At 34.3% G+C, this 16464-nt stretch overlaps 3 protein-coding genes across 11 annotated transcripts in view; 1 reads left to right on the top strand and 2 right to left on the bottom strand.

Annotated features, from left to right (window-relative positions):
• Positions 1-6064, top strand: part of LOC126378077 (protein enabled) — a 77936-nt gene extending 71872 nt beyond the window's left edge. For all 3 annotated transcript variants that reach the window (XM_050026220.1, XM_050026217.1, XM_050026219.1), the window contains 2 exons: positions 633-753; positions 1515-6064. In XM_050026220.1, coding sequence (XP_049882177.1) covers positions 633-753; positions 1515-1543 — 150 coding nt within the window. In that variant the 3' untranslated portion in view covers positions 1544-6064. The remainder of the gene's footprint in view (positions 1-632; positions 754-1514) is intronic.
• The window catches only part of LOC126378032 (mitogen-activated protein kinase kinase kinase kinase 5), a 189934-nt gene that overhangs the window by 47923 nt on the left and 125547 nt on the right, over positions 1-16464 (bottom strand). The gene's annotated exons all lie outside the window — the stretch shown is intronic.
• LOC126378056 (C2 domain-containing protein 2) overlaps positions 7208-16464 on the bottom strand; it is a 74798-nt gene continuing 65541 nt past the window's right edge. For 4 of the 7 annotated variants that reach the window (XM_050026162.1, XM_050026165.1, XM_050026166.1 and 1 more), the window contains 3 exons: positions 13865-14077; positions 13016-13168; positions 7208-9625 (listed from right to left, as the gene is read on the bottom strand). In XM_050026162.1, coding sequence (XP_049882119.1) covers positions 9577-9625; positions 13016-13168; positions 13865-14077 — 415 coding nt within the window. In that variant the 3' untranslated portion in view covers positions 7208-9576. Of the gene's footprint in view, positions 9626-10248; positions 10356-13015; positions 13169-13864; positions 14078-16464 lie in introns of all 7 variants that reach the window. The other 3 variants (XR_007568031.1, XR_007568030.1, XM_050026164.1) reach the window with 3 other exon arrangements.

Raw genomic sequence — 16464 nt, 5'->3', positions numbered from 1 at the left:
AGAGTCCCAGTACGGACCTAAACCAATGACTTTCGAATTTGTTTTCCAATCCCTCATAAATGATTATCACATGCTCAATGATGAAGGAAAACATCGTGAGGAAACCCATATTCCCGAGTTTCGGAGTATGTAACCAGTCTTGTATTGTGCTGGTTTCCTTTCGTGGGTCAGACGGGCAGTCGATTCTATAAAAAACTTTCTGTCAAATCTTCAGGTTAGGAAAGCCCCTGCGATTAACGGGATAACGCTAGGGAGATGATGAGGCAAACGTTTGAGCATAATTTCATCATCGTCATCATCAGCCCATTAACGTCCCCACTGCTGGGGCACGGGCCTTCCCTATGGATGGATAGGGAGATCGGGCCTTAAACCATCACGCGGGCCCAGTGCGGATTGATGGTTATTAACGACTGCTAATTCAGCCGGGACCAACGGCTTAACGTGCCTTCCGAAGCACGGAGGAGCTCGAGATGAAAACTTTTTTTTGTGGTCACCCATCTTGTGACCGGCCTTTGCGAAAGTTGCTTAACTTCAACAATCGCAGACCGAGCGCGTTTACCGCTGCGCCACCGAGCTCCTCTGCGTAATCTCACCTGATGGTAAGTAAGGATGAAACATGCTTATGTTTGCAGCAAGTGAACGGCGGCGGCGAGGGCGGCTGCGTGTCCGGTGCGGAGTGGGAGGCGTTCAAGCAGGACGTGCTGCGGGAGATGCGCACGCAGCTGGCGCAGATGAAGCGCGAGATTCTGGACGGTGAGTGCAGCGGTACACTCTCACTGTGGTCCTTTAGTACCATAAGTCACTGTGGTACAACAAGTCACTGTGGTACAATATGACACCGTGTTCCTGTAGTACCATAAGTCACTGTGGTACAACAAGTCACTGTGGTACAATAAGTTACTGTGGTTCAATATGACACCGTGTTCCTGTAGTACCATAAGTCACTGTGGTACAACAAGTCAAAGTCAAGTGGGTTAGCAATAAGGCCGCCTATTGTACTAATTCTATTTCTCTTTTGTTTTGTATTTTGTTTTTTCCTGTTTGTGCAATAAAGTATTTGTTATGTTATGTTATGTTATGTCACTGTGGTACAATAAGTTACTGTGGTTCAATATGACACCGTGTTCCTGTAGTACCATAAGTCACTGTGGTACAATTATTTACTGTGGTTCAATATGACACCGTGTTCCTGTACGACCATAAGTCACTGTGGTACTGTGGTACAACAAGTCACTGTGGTACAATAAGCCACTGTGGTCTTGTGGTTTAATAAGTCACTGTGGTCATGTGGTACAACAAGTCACTGTGGTCCTGTAGTACCATAAGTCACTGTGGTACTGTCGTAAAACAAGTCACTGTGGTCTTATGGTTTAATAAGTCACTGTGGTTCTGTGGTTCAATATGACACTGTGGTCCTGTGGTACAGTAAATTAATGTGATGCTGTGGTACAGTAAGTCATTGTATTCTTTAATTTTATTATATTTTATTAATGTATGTTATTGTATTGTTTCAGCAATGAAGGCAGAGTTCGCGCGCAGGTAAGGTCACCTAGCGTGCGAGTGTTACTAGTCACTGCGCACCCGATCGGTGGACATGGATTTTGATGCAATACAATATACAACACCACAGGCAATACAGTATACAACAACAAGCAATACAATAAAAAATACCAAACATCAGAAAACACCTATTGAAAGAAAGAATCTGTTTAGTATGTCCGTCATTTATGTCTGTATGATTCCTTCAAATTATTGTTAAAATATAGTATGATAAATATAATTTTTATCGCTGACTAATAATTAACTATGTTGTCCTCTCTACCAGTTGCAGCCCTTACCGGGTCCATGTTGATACTATAATTCTTACTTCTGTATTTTTATAACAACACATTTTGTACACGGTCACAGTAAATATTAATATTCATATTTCCTCAATTATACAGGAGGTCTAAACAGGTCACAATGAAGCAATTCATCTAAAAAGCAATAAAAGCTCGTATAAAAGTAAGTGCGCAATGGCAACAAATTTCAAATAGCAATATTTCTTTTTTAGGTGAATTGCTACAATATGGCATTTTTAGACCCCCCCCTAGCTACAATTTGGATTATTGTATAATTCAGTTATGTATTATTGGAACAAAAATGTTTCTAAAAATAAGTATTAGAAAAAATGAAATTAAATAAAATACAACAGATATGGCGACAGAAAAATGAGATCGGCAGAAAAATTGTTATAATTATCGTATCAAGTGTATTACCGAAAATAAGTAAGAACGTAAAAATAATAAAATGATAATTCAAAATACATGTTCACCATTATCGGTCCAACAATTTGTGATCGAAACGAAATGTATTACATATTTTTAGGGTTGCCACCCTCGCGGTGTGGCTATATGAAAATAAAAACCAACAACGACAAACACAGCAACACTTGCGATTGTATTCTCTATGTTGCCATGTGGAATGTACGGTCTAGGAAACCAATATGGCGGAAAAATGTGATGTCGAAATTTTTCCAAATCTTTTTTATAGGAAAAAGATTGGTTACATCTCGATTGTCGGAGAAAATGTTGCGATTATTAATCGATTTTGATTGGGCGAGAAAAAAACTTAGACTTAGCACACGAATATCGATGCATAAAGCAAGTTGTGTTTTTTAATTTTATACTTAAAAAATATTTATTCGGATACGTATTATGGACGTAGTGTGTAAGGGTTCGACATTTTATAATTGCGATTTATTTTTAACTATTGGAAGTTAAAAATGTACTTTGGATAAGTCGGAAAAAAACAAGAAAAAATTTTCAAATAGTCTCATCACTAATTTAAGAGACACGCTCTTGTCGGTGTAGCATTCTCCATGCTACTTTTTTAGGGAAACAGGGCAGTGGTTTCCGTATTGCCTTCCGCTCCGCAGTACTGTCTGACGCGGGTGGGATGGCGTATAGAATAGTCTATTTCAAAATCGTACTAGGACTCCTGTCTTCCGCCTCTGAATAGCACCGACAGTTACTGCTGCCCTGTCAGATTCCAGGTTTACTAACAAGAAATGATGTTTAAAATGTACATAAAGCCATTTTTAGAGTCCAATACTATGTCTTTTATAACTCGAAGTGCTAATATCAAAAACAAATAATTTAACAATCCAATAGTAAAAAGAAATCGCGGGAATTTAAAATATAATACGTGTAATATTCACCTAGAATTATTATGTAACTAGTATTACTCGATATTTATTGTCGGTAACGCGTATTTTGTACGCACCGATATACCTAGCTTAAGATATACTATACATATAACTAAAAAATAATAATGCGTAATACATATATATGTTACAGTTTCACTATTTCCTTTGCCGGGTGAAGATTAAAAATATAATTTAATAAAAAAATCTGGATACCCATTTCTTCCCTTTGATGAAGTCTTCCATAAAAATAAGTTTAAAATACAAAACCCTTCCTTTTCAGTCGGGTAGTAATATATGATATCAAGGTATCGTCTTTAATCCGATATTTAAAATATTTAAAATTATACTGGGTGTCAGTGACATCGTAACGTAAACTTTGAGGCATGATTCAGACATTGATTCTGTGTCGACATCAAGTGGAATTTTCCGTTGCAGAAGTATGGAACTGAAAATAATTAAAATAAACACTTAAGGTTTTCATGACTTTTCCTACAGGAAATTCCACTTTTATCAACTCAGAATCATGGTTTGAATCATCCCCCTCAGTATTCGTTACGATGTCACTAACAACCTGTATTATACAGCCTCTATGTGTCTCACTGCTGGGCACAGGCCTCCCCTCTTTAAGTCAACGTAAAGTACCATTTCTTTATCTGCCATAGGTACGGTTTCATTTTTCACACAATAAGGTTCGTCATCTCCATCCTAGGACTTATATCAACAGTGGCTGCGAGTTGTTATACCCACGTGTGAGTTTTTTTATGTGTGTATGTTTTAAAGTGTCAGTATTTAAACTTATATCAATAAAAATATGATTGGTGGCGATCAGTCTACATCCGGGTATCCAATGCACTTTAGGTGCTAACCATTTCATAGGCCAAACTAGTGTTAAGGCTTTATAGATTGCAACCAGTAGACTTAGAACCTTGGCTTCTACACTTTGGTCGACTGTAGCTGTCTCTGAAAAAGCGTGGAAATATTTGATCATTGATATCCTCGTATTTGATACCCAGGTTTTTTCTGACAGATTACGAAGTTACGACCATATTTTCATTTATCCCAAAGTAGTGTTGTCGCCAAGTTCAAGATAAATGTGAAGTATTGATATTTACAACTGTAAAATACGAAACTATAAGAAAAGGTTCAAAAAAACAAAGTAGATAGCAGTTGTTTTTCAGAGGCAGTACTCAAGACAATATTTTCATCCGGCAAAGGAATAAGCATTATACAAAAATATCAACTATTAAAAAGTACACACATGTAGCAGTACAGCGAAAATTATTTGGTAAAAATTAGTTACACGAATCAGGCTTTAAATTCACGTCACATTTTTTTAGTTGTTAAGGAATAACGGACTGATATATCATTCCAATAAAAAAAACACCCAAAATGGGCCTATCGATTCGTACAAAATGGGAAAACACCATTTTTTTAAAGAACTTGGAAGTTTTACATTTTCTACTTCTTTTTGTGTTAAAATAAAATCCTTTTTTGGGATTTAGCTTAACGGCACTGACGTGAAACCTTTTGATACCACAGAACACTGGTGCTTCAAAGAAAACTGGGTGCATGTAAAAATGAGCCAAGTCTTTCAATTCCAAGGACGACTAGACATAAGTACCATAATTGAACATCAAATTATTGATACAAGCTGAAAGCATTCTAAAGTTATACTGTAGCATACCTAGTTCCTTGGAATTTATGATTTTATTTATTGAAAGGCATATTTTTACATGACCCTCGTATTGTCGACTCCAATATTTTATTTGATGACTGAGTATGCATTTATGATAGTACGACATATATCCAATACGTGTTTGTATGATGGTAGAACACACGGTCGACTCTGTAGGGTTTACATTTAAAAATAATTCATACATCCACTAGAAAAGTGATTAACATTTAGTGATATTTATTATAACTATTATTATATGTAAGATATAAATGCTAGTATTAAAATATAATATAAAAATGAAAAACTAACCAAATTTTAGTTGGATTTACTATTTTCCTTTATTGCTAATTTGTATTGGTCTCAGTTTATGTCAAAGATTGTATTTATTATACATTAAAAATGCCATTTCTAAGAAATTTTATAGAGAATTTTACTATTTTAAGAGCTGTAATAGAATTAGAAAGTTATTAATCGTACTTTACATCAAAACATCTTAATTGAATAATCAAAACTAAAATTAATCAATTTTCTAATTGTATTAAAGTTGTCCATTGGTTCTACGGCTTAGATAATTTTTGGTGTCTAAATGATTATGCATAATTTTCAGAAATTACTTTAATATGGTCACAAGTAAGACCTTATTAAAGTGATAGAACTTGGCTGTCGCACATTTATAGCTAGCTTATATTGTTTAGTTTTCTTTGTGAATCTTAAAGAAAATATGCGTCCCTCTGCAGAGCACAGCTTTTCTAAAATAAGGGGCTATTATCAAAGAAAATGTTTAGGTAAATCATATAGGCGCATTAGACTTTTGAGTCTACTAAATATATTATTTGTATGATAAAATTCATAGGTAATTTACTACTTTTGATTGCAAAACGAATGTGTAGTTTATTTTATTGCGAATTGCAATTTATGTCTTACAATGTTTAGTTATACTTCTTTATGTGATTTCTTTAAAGTATACTTACAGTATTTCATATTTGATGAATGATTAATTGATTATTTTTGTGTAATTATTTCCGGGTGCGATAACTGAAATATATTTTAGTTCCGTTCGTAATTTATTTCAGAACTTGTGTATTTAGTGATAGCTTAGTATAGGTTACCATTGTGTTGTATGTATTACAGTTTTGTCCTATTTTTTGCAGTCAGATATTGTAAATAGACTTTCGTAACGAATTATATTTTTTGTGATCGTATCTTTTTGTTTTTTCTTTCTTTTTACCCAGTTATAAAACTTAAGGTGGTGCCAATATCAACGTTAAGTATAATTTACAAACTTATATTAATTACAAAACTTTCACTTAACTATTTCATTTAAAGTTATTGATCATTTAGCAAAGGTGAATAATTTACGTGACAGAAGGTACCACATGACAATGCTCATTTTGATTCCCTGAGAAATAAAACCACCTTTACACCTATTTAGTTGTCGCCTATAAAATCAAGATTCTTGTTTACCCGGTTTTTCGGTGAATTTTTTGTCAATTTTATACTACTTGTTATTTGCACCATCTTTCAAATGCGCACACTATCTTACAACACACTGCCGTTCTGTTACCTCACCTTATTAACGTATGTCTATGACGCATTTTATATACTATCCATTGATATCTATCGTATGTATAAAGACGAAAATGGGAAATCATAAGTATGTATGTCCTGTTATGTATGTAGTAAACGCCAAAACACTTTTTAAAACTGTTTTATAAAAAGCCTGATGTAACATATATGAAGGCCAATTTTTTCTCTGAACTTTTGTAACCCCATAAAGTATCTTCGAACTTGGCGAAATCACTGCCGTGCCTACAGATAATTTTTATAGTAATTTATTTGGAAAAAAATATTGAAATGGCTATGGCTATTTTATATCAGGTTTTAGATTGTAGATATTATAAAAGAAAATATTTTTGAATGTTTTTTTTCTCTTGATTATTATTATTTTCTTTGAATAAATCAAATCCATCCACTGTATTTCGGCTTGTATTGTGTCGATTGATTTAATATCCTATGGTGTTTTACGAGTAATGGCGTTTACGATATGGAGTGTTAGCTTACTGTTATATGTACATACGCTAAAAGTCAATAAATCGGTACCTACATAAGTCTGACAACATGGTTTCATTTTCTAATCCTTCAATTCGTATAACTAGATGTCTACTATAAAATAAATTGCGATGTAGAGAAGCTAAATAGCTTTCTACCTAATTTTAGTGTCTAATTTGTGGGACATAGTGACAGTCCACATCATTTTACTGTTAGATTCAAATGTATTCTCTTTTTTTTGCACGAAAATCAGAAATCTAATCATAATTGAAAAGGGTAGTTAATAAAACATGCAATTTAAAAAAGGCATTTTATTAAAAAGAGAAAAATAAAATTACAGAAAAACACTTGCGCAACATTTATATAATAAATAATAATTTTATCGGACATAATCACAAAACATTATGCTTTAACAATCTTAGTATACAAAAGAGTATAAATACATTGTCATGTGTATTATTTTATGTACCTCATCCACTTGACAGTAACTTTTTAAATTATTTAATACCTCACCCAATTTTTTATTTGGTCATTTATTTTCAACTTGGCGTTTACACTGCTGTGCGCTCAGGTGTTACACATTGGGCGCGAAAAATAAACTAATTTTAATTCTATATTTTAAAGAACGTATTTTTAAAGTATCAATGTATAAAACCTATTTTCTAGGCCGTTTTAAGTATTGCCAAGTTTTCTAGATTTACCATTTATTTGGGAGGTTCTTGATAAGTTGTATACATTTAGTAAATAGTAGCAAATATCTTTGAAAACAACCACTCTAATCGAAATCATCGCTCACTCTTACATATAAGAAACTAATCAGGTCAAAAACTACATTGGTGGTCATTGTAATTATGGCCAAATACCTATCTCAAGATCTTAATTAGATAAAGTTTCAAAGCTTAAGCGCAGTGGTATTTTTAATATATTAAAAGTATAGTAAAATTATTGCACATAACATATACCCAAGATCACATTTCGTGCAGAGAAGCACAACATAACTTAATTATCGTATTTTAGAGATTGACAATTCCATTTTGTAGAAATAATTTAAGTATTAAAACAATTCAATGGTCATTGGTAACTATAATTCATTTAAAATTGTATATATTGTCGTAATTTTAAGAAATGAGGTAGTCTTTCTGAAGTAATCCTCATTATTTCTTCGCTTTGGCTAACGTCACGGACTTGAAATGATTTTGTAAATATATGCCGCCTAATTACAAAACGAGTACTAAAGATTACGCAACGACTACATACTTACATCAGTAAGTAGTAACCGGGACCAACTGGCCTTCCGAAGATAATTGTGAAGATTCCTAGGTCAAAGATAAATTACGATATTCTCATGACTAAAGACAGATGTAAAGGTGTCAAAAAAGGTTTTCTTTTTTCTATTAAACTTATTTATGAATTTTAATAAAGAAAAATGTAATTATAAGTGTGACATTTTGTCACGTTTTTCTATGACGTCACAGGTTAACAAATTCAATAGTAATTTCGTGTCTTGACGTTTAGTGAAAGGTGACTGATTTGACTAGTTGGAAACTGCTATTCTAGCTTTAAAATATAGTCCGCTCCGCGAAAATAGGCGCGGCGCTACTGTCGCATTATTCTCCATAGAATTATTATAACTTGACAATTATAGTCCCATCAAAATTCGCGGAATTCTTTCGTGGCGCGGACTGTATTTGAAACCTGCTGTTATATTTAGTCTTCGTTTTGCAATAAGGCGCCAAAAGTTTTAAATTATTCAGGTATAATTGCTTGTAGGGTGTTTCTAGCGACATCTAAACTAATTCTAATATTTTAATGCCAATCTATCGGTGTGACAAAGCGGTAAGTATTTTAAAGATCGACAAGGATTTTGTGGCGCGTGGAGGTTCATAGAGGGCGCTAGTGTGCATCTCCTTTTAAAACATACATAAAGCTCACGACTATAATCTCAATTGTGGTAGTACAGTCATGAGCAATATCATGTACCCACTTTAGAACCCTGTCACACTATCATATTTGACATTTAATGAGACTTACGGTTGAAATTGTCAAAAAAGTTAATGTGACATGGTTGCAAAGTGTATAAATATTAGTACTCGTGACCGTTCATCCGTCGGAAGATGAACTAAGTAACCTCATCGAGCTTTCTGTTTGACCATGATAGGTGAGCCGTATCGCCGTCTGTAATGGTCGAGCCAACTGTGTTAGTGACAACTGCACTTTAATAACTCATTGGTGCAAGTCCGGTACTGGGATTCGAACCGTCGCTCGCCGATTGAGAAGCAAGCCGACGTACCACAGGACCACAGTGACTCGATTTATAATAACCGTCAAAGATTAGTTTTTGTAGATTCCGGCGTTAGTTCCAAATATAACCACATGCCAATAAAGCCTTATCGCTCTATATAATATATCTATATAAGGTAAGTATATTCGAGTTCGCACAGCAACAATTTAGAACCATTTCTCTTACAAACTAGTTTTAATAACAATTAATAATTGTTGTATATATTTGTAAAAAAGCCTATACAATGTTATGTATAACAGCGTACATAAGTGTTGTACTTAGAGAGATTTGTGGCGTATTTATAATTTTATTAAATAATTTAAGTAGATGGTAAAATTGTAATGATGCTTTGTGCATTGTAAGCGTTTTTACGTTTGGAAAAAATCACAACATTCTTATATTCTTGTCAGTGTACGGAGATGAGATGTAACTCCTGAAAAAATAAAAAAATATATTATATTAGTAAAAAAAAAATCATGAAATACTATTTTTACATATTATGCAAAAAAATCGGTCATCAATACAGGGTGTTAGTGACACCGTAACAAAATCTTTGAGAGATGATTCAGACCATGATTCTGCTTGTCAATTTTCCGGTCGCAAAAGTATGAATTTAATGATTTTTCCGACAGAAAATTCCACTTAATATCAACTCGAACTCACGAGCTGAATCATTCCCCTTAGTATTCACTAACATTCTGTATAGTACATTGAATGTCTAACCTATTGGTAAAGCTAAGCATTCAAATACAAAAATATTATATTAGGTGCCTATATATTTAGGTAGAATTATAGAATAATAATCTAATCTATACTAACAAACTAAACTATAATTAAATAAAAAATACATCCATGCTATTATGAAATCAAATTCAAAAATACTCGTAGTTATTTTTTTTGGTGAAAAAAAACACGTAAGTTAATCCAGTGTTGCAAGCGTTAGAAAAAAATTACCACTCCGTTTTTTGTAAAAAATAAAAAAAAATGCAAAAAAAGGAAAGCCATGCTAGAAAAACTTAAAACGAAGCCGAAAAACGAGGCTTTTTGGCTACAAACTTTTAAGTTTCTATGAACCTGAATGGGAATTTCTCGATAATTATTTTATATTTCATCTTGCAGTCTTCTTTTAGCTTGTTTATTCATTTAGCACTGGGAGCATGGATCTAGAAGAATAAAGTTATATCATGTTATTTACGAATACTATAATAATTATATATTTAATGAGTATTACTTAAAAATAAATGAAATACTTCATGAAAAATACTTAAATAAATCAAACGAAATGAAATACCCTCGATTCTGCGTCTTTATTCAATTTTACTAAATAAAATATTTTAAAATTAAATTTAACGCAATGAGCAGGTGGGTAGTTCTCGAGAAGTCAGAATCATTCCAGTGAACGTAAAAATGTCTTTGAATCTTTTGTCTTTTTGAAAATACCAAAAAACAAAAACACAAAAAACTAAAACAAAAAAACTTAAAACTTACGCATGTCGTCAACTTTCGTAAGTTCTGACTGCATATTTACAAAAAGACCAAAGATTCTAAGATATTTTCTTCTTTTTTTTCCATAACGGTAATAAGATTGACCGTCGGCGTTCTAAAACCTACCCCGGAACGCAGGACTAAAAGCGAAGATATTTCAATGCATCTACAATTAATTAGTAAAATGTGTATGTCGTAAATTATCTATGTCTAATGTTGAATAAATTGTCATAAATAAATACATTACCATAATATTGGCTTTATTCAACTTTTAAAATACTGACACTGATAATAATGTGATGCCTGACAACATTAGATATAGACAATTCACGACACTGTATGTTATGAAGACACCATGTAACAAAGACATTCGACAAAAAGGTATCTTACTCCTCATTGAATTTATTATCTATTTGATAGATATCTTGTAAATACTTTATTTAAATATTTTGAACGAAAATATTTATAATTAGTATATAAATATTTTTAAATTAAGAACGAATGGTCATATCTAGTATTTTATCGTTACAAAACGAATTAGTCTTTGTTATATATTAGAAATAATATAATAAGTTTGAATCTATTTCATGATCTTATAAAGCGAAACAGCTTAAGAAGTTAACTGTGCTTAATGATGTTAGTCAAAAATGTGCAAGTAAATATTATATAAACCGACAGAGGGATTGTGTCCTCTAACATGATGGACTAATGTTATGGGCGATAGGCTGATCCCTTATCACCATAAGGTTCATCATATCCATCTTTGGACTTCGTATCAACAGTGGCTGCAAGTTGTCTTTGATTACTTGTGGCTCTGCCCACCCCATTAGGGATTACGGGCGTGAGTTTATGTATGTATGTATGTAAATATTATATGCATTATCAATTGTAACGGCTATATATTAAGAAATGAAATAAATACCTTCCATTTCCAAAGCTATGGGAATGGGACCTTTGGCAGCGTTAAAAGTAAAGATAAATATAAGCTTTATAGCGAAAAGAAGTAGGTATACGGAAAAGTCTATGAGATATGATGAGATAAATAGTTTTGTAAATGATTAGTGAACTAAGTAGTATAAACACAAAAAATATCTCATAAACTTTTTTTATCGCTGTTTTTTTATTGGAGCAGATATTTAAACTAAGATGGCGCAAATTTTTTACTTTGTATTTAGTGCTCCATTGGGGCTTTTTTCGTTTCTAGCAAACAATAATTCATATATTCAGCCCATTCACATCTGTGAAGCAATAAACACGTCATGTGATTATGAAAGAACTACTGTAGAAATAATATTGCCAAGCACAATTAATAAGTTCGCCATATACTTAGTGAAAACCACGCAAGCGTCATTTTGAAAAATTGCATTCTGATGCGATTTTTGTCATCAAAACCACGCACTAGACTTGCTAGCTTCAATCCAGGTAAAAAATATTATGTCAATTATTACCCCGTATGAAATTAATTGAAAAATATAATAGGTTTTGTTGAAGGAAATCACATCAGAATAGATTTTTCAAAAGACGCTTACATTGTTTCTCTATAAGGTGACGATTTGTGTGTTTGTAAGTGTGATGCCTCGTTTAGTTAGTTGTTAGTTATGTAAAATATGAATAGAAATGTGCGCAAAATTACTTATAATAAAATAAATACAACAAAAACTAAGTTATCATATACCGATTACTGGGTAATGTTTGGATAAAGTTAATTTTGATTCTGTGGCTTTCGATCATGTGGTTTAAGAGAGGAAATAAATGTTATTTTCGTTAGTCAGTAATTCGCTTAATTTCAATGATAAAATTTAAGTCCTTGGAATGTTGGAGATACCAATTTGATGGTAACACTCATGTAAAACTTACTTCATAACACGGCTAGCAATGGCGGCTTGTCATAGGATTGAGCGTATCTTGTTTTATTATACCATGTGCCTCCCGCCATGTGCATCCCTAGATTGGTTAGAACATTACAGGCTAATCACCTGATTGTCCGGAAGTAATATGATCCGTGCTTCGGAAGGCAGGTTATGCTGTTGGGCCCGGGTACTACTTACTGATGTAAGTGAGTAGTCGTGACATGAGCCATGTCAGGGGCCTTTGGCGGCTCAATAATAACCCTGACACCAGGGTTGATGAGGTTGGTAATCCACCTCACAACCCACACGATAGAAGATAAAATGCTAATCTAGAAATAGAAGCCAGTCTATGACGACCATAGATTTACTACTACCGTAGATTGAACATCAGCGTTCAAAAATTTGGATGCAAAGTTATTGTTAATATTGTTGCCAGTACGTGCGACGTTGAATGTGTATTGACGTTGAGTGCGAATGTGTATACTCACAGCTCCATATTGTGCACGCTGGATTGTGGACAGATGCCAGGCACCCGGATGTGGCAGTGTTTGTGGCACTTGAGCAGACAGTCGCGGCACTCGTAGCCCTGCTTGCCGAGCCGCCGCGCTATCGTCTTCTGGCACACCTCGCAGACTGTGCCGCTGGAAAGTAGGTAATAATAGCATCAAGTACATCCATCGCAAGATTAACTAAGCACCCAGTACCCCCACTGAGTAAGGTAGCTAGAGATACATCATCGCAAGATGAACTAAGCACCCAGTACCCACACTGAGTGAGGTAGCTAGAGGTACATCATCGCAAGATGAACTAAGCACCCGGTACCCACATTTAGTGAGGTAGCTAGAGGTACATCCATCGCATGATGAACTAAGCACCCAGTATCCACATTTAGTGAGGTAGCTAGAGGTACATCCATCGCAAGATTAACTAAGTACCCAGTACCCACACAGAGTGAAGTGGGTGTGGAATGTGTGGGGTGAGATGTGACTGTGGTGAGCTCGGTGAGCCTTCTTTTAGACCAACGTGATAGATGGTGAGCCGTATCGCCGTCTATAATGGCAACACTGTTCTAATCATGGCATGTCAATCCAACACTTCTTTATTACTCTCCCCTTATGTCAAATTTCGCTAACCCCAGGGCCTTACTGATAGAACGTTAATAGAAGGAAAGTAAATAGAAGCACTCTAGATTAAGAGAGAAGGTAAATTTAAAAGTAAATTTGGTCAACTTTAACGAGTTCGGGATGTCGTGCAGCTGAACGAAAAGTATTTTTTGACTTTCAATCTCGCAAAAAAGAAAGAAAAGAGAACAGAGTTAATGACGTCATAAGACTTACCCACTAAGATGTTTAGCAATAAAAGTATGCTCGTTATAAATGTGCAGCTTCACGCCCTTCCGTCGCCACCGCGAGCGCTGTGCGACAGTCAGAGGCACCAGGTAGTGCTTCTTGATCCCAGCCTCGATGGTCTCCAGCACCAGGGTCGAAGCCTCGTGGATAAAAGTCCGAGCTGACGCTGTACTGAAGCCTGAAACCTCGCTGAGAGAGGACCTTTTGTTGGTAAGATTGTTGTTGAGGGGGTGATGTTGTGTTGAGCAGGTTAGGTTGGTAATAGAGGGTTGATGTTGGGTTGGGTGTAGGATTAGGTTGGAATTATTGGTTGATTAATTTTGTGGTTGCCAATTGACGGTTAGTTTTGGGGTGTAGGTTAGGTTAGGAATTATGTGGTTGATGATTGAGAGGTTGGTTAGGTTGGGTTTGGTGTGAGGTAATAAGGTTGAAATTGTTGGTCGATAGGTTATATTGTTAAGTTTTGGAGTTGGTTAGGTTTAGGAGGGATTTGAAGGATTTGATATATTTTTGTATTTGATAAAGATTACATGGAAAAATACAAAATGTAAAGAGGATTGACGGTTTTAGGAAAGAATAAGGTTAGCAAAATTATACAAATTAGTAAAATTGGCATAAATATAAAGAGTAGTATTCATAATACAACGCCAACAGGACAAAAAAAAAGAAAAAATGCAGAAAACAAATGATGCAATAATTGTGAAAATGTAATGAAAAAGCGTGAATTAATATTGAATAAAAAGCATTTTATACGAGCATTTTTAAATTAATAATGTATGTAAAAAGAAAAAAGAACCATTAGTATGAAAAACCAGTGTTACCATATTGCAGAGTGCGATTACCCCGAACGCATGTGAGTGTGGCCAGATGAAAAGAAAGAAAATCCACAATTAGCTCCTATAATGTTACAAGATAAAATATATAATTTTGTAAAATATAATTATATTATTATAATTATATTATTATATTTTATGCTATGGCAAGATAACATTATTGTTCGTTATAAAGCCAATTCATTAAAGTGTAAGTTAGTGATAATACAATATTTTGTGCTATTTTAATATAATTTGTTATGTTTTTTTACTATGTTAGAAAATTATAATGTAGTCTTGCCATTCCAGAATAAATATTTGGATTTTAAAACATTAAAAATCACGTTGATTTAACGACACTAGTTTTGTATTTAAAAATCAAATCAAATCACCAGCTGTAATTGATGTTAGAAGTACAACTACGGGTGGTATTAATAAACTAATCTCAGCTTCGAGACTGCCCTCAAGATCATGTCAATGTGTGACAGTTACTCATATAAAAACAGGGACTTGAGCAAGATCTTGAGGGCAGTCGCAGCTGAGATTAGTTTATTAATACCACCCCGGTTGGTGAGCTCGGTCGTCGACCTTACAACCTTAAAAGTCCCGCAATAAGCCGAGTCAAAAATATAAACAAAAGGATTGTTCTATAGTACCGAAAAAGTACTTTCACCTTGTTTACCTTGAAACACAAAACACCCTAGGCAATGTATCTTATTTATCCGACAAAGTGTCATTGAACAAGTGACTTCCCATGCCACGTTCCCCAAAAACAATATAGATGGCGCTGTTAAGTTTTTTCTTCGTTTAACCTTCTAATTTCATGGGTAACAGACATATGGGTGAATTGCAAAAGCCAAAAATAAACTTGTCTTGGCTGAGAACGGTAGTGCAAAGTTCTGCTAAATAATTTTGAATATTTTTTCTGGGTAAAATAAGTAGTCCTCTATCTTGGCAAAAAAAATCATTCAGTTTCAGCAACTGTAACACGCTGAAAAAAATTTTTAAAGTGTCATTTTATCATTTCGGTAGCTTGTCCGTAACCCATTATCGCTCATAAAATGTCAATATGCATTTGTGGCCCGCGCGGGGTCGGACAATTACAATATGGCGGTCGACAGCTAGACCGGGAGTGTCGATTTATGTATTTTATTATTCGTGTTTTGTCTTGGTACCTGTGTAATCGTACTTAATCAGTTCAACGTGACTAATATGTAATTGTGATGGTGTTTGTTTAATATATCGTTGTCGTACCGAACTCCTGTGTGTAATTTGCAATTTGCAACGAACACCCCGATACCTACTACGTAATCGCTGACAAAATAAAGTGAGATTAGTGCCACCTAGTACTCATCTCCATACATTTTTTATCTTTGTTTTTGGATATAAATGATATCATAAACTGCCTATATACGTCCCACTGCTGGGCACAGGCCTCCCCTCAATCAACCGGAGGGGGTATGGAGCATCTTACTTTTTCGGACAATCAGGTGATTCAAGCCTGAAAAGTCCTTACCAAACAAAGGACAGTCTCACAAAGTGATTTCGACAATGTCCCCATCGGGAATCGAACCCGGACCTCCAGATCGTGAGCCTAACGCTCTAACCACTAGACCACGGAGGCTGTTATATAAATGATAATGATGACCCTTTTTATTACACCCAGGCACAATTATATCTTCCACCCATTATTATTGTGATCAAAATAAAATAATGTGATCCAAATATCAACAATAATAAGTTTTACATAATGCTTCTGCCATTACATTACATTTT

This window comes from Pectinophora gossypiella, chromosome 25, assembly GCF_024362695.1.
Source record: "Pectinophora gossypiella chromosome 25, ilPecGoss1.1, whole genome shotgun sequence".
NCBI lineage: Eukaryota > Metazoa > Arthropoda > Insecta > Lepidoptera > Gelechiidae > Pectinophora > Pectinophora gossypiella.
Note: the sequence above shows the minus strand (reverse complement) of the source record. Positions and strands in the feature narration are given on the sequence as shown.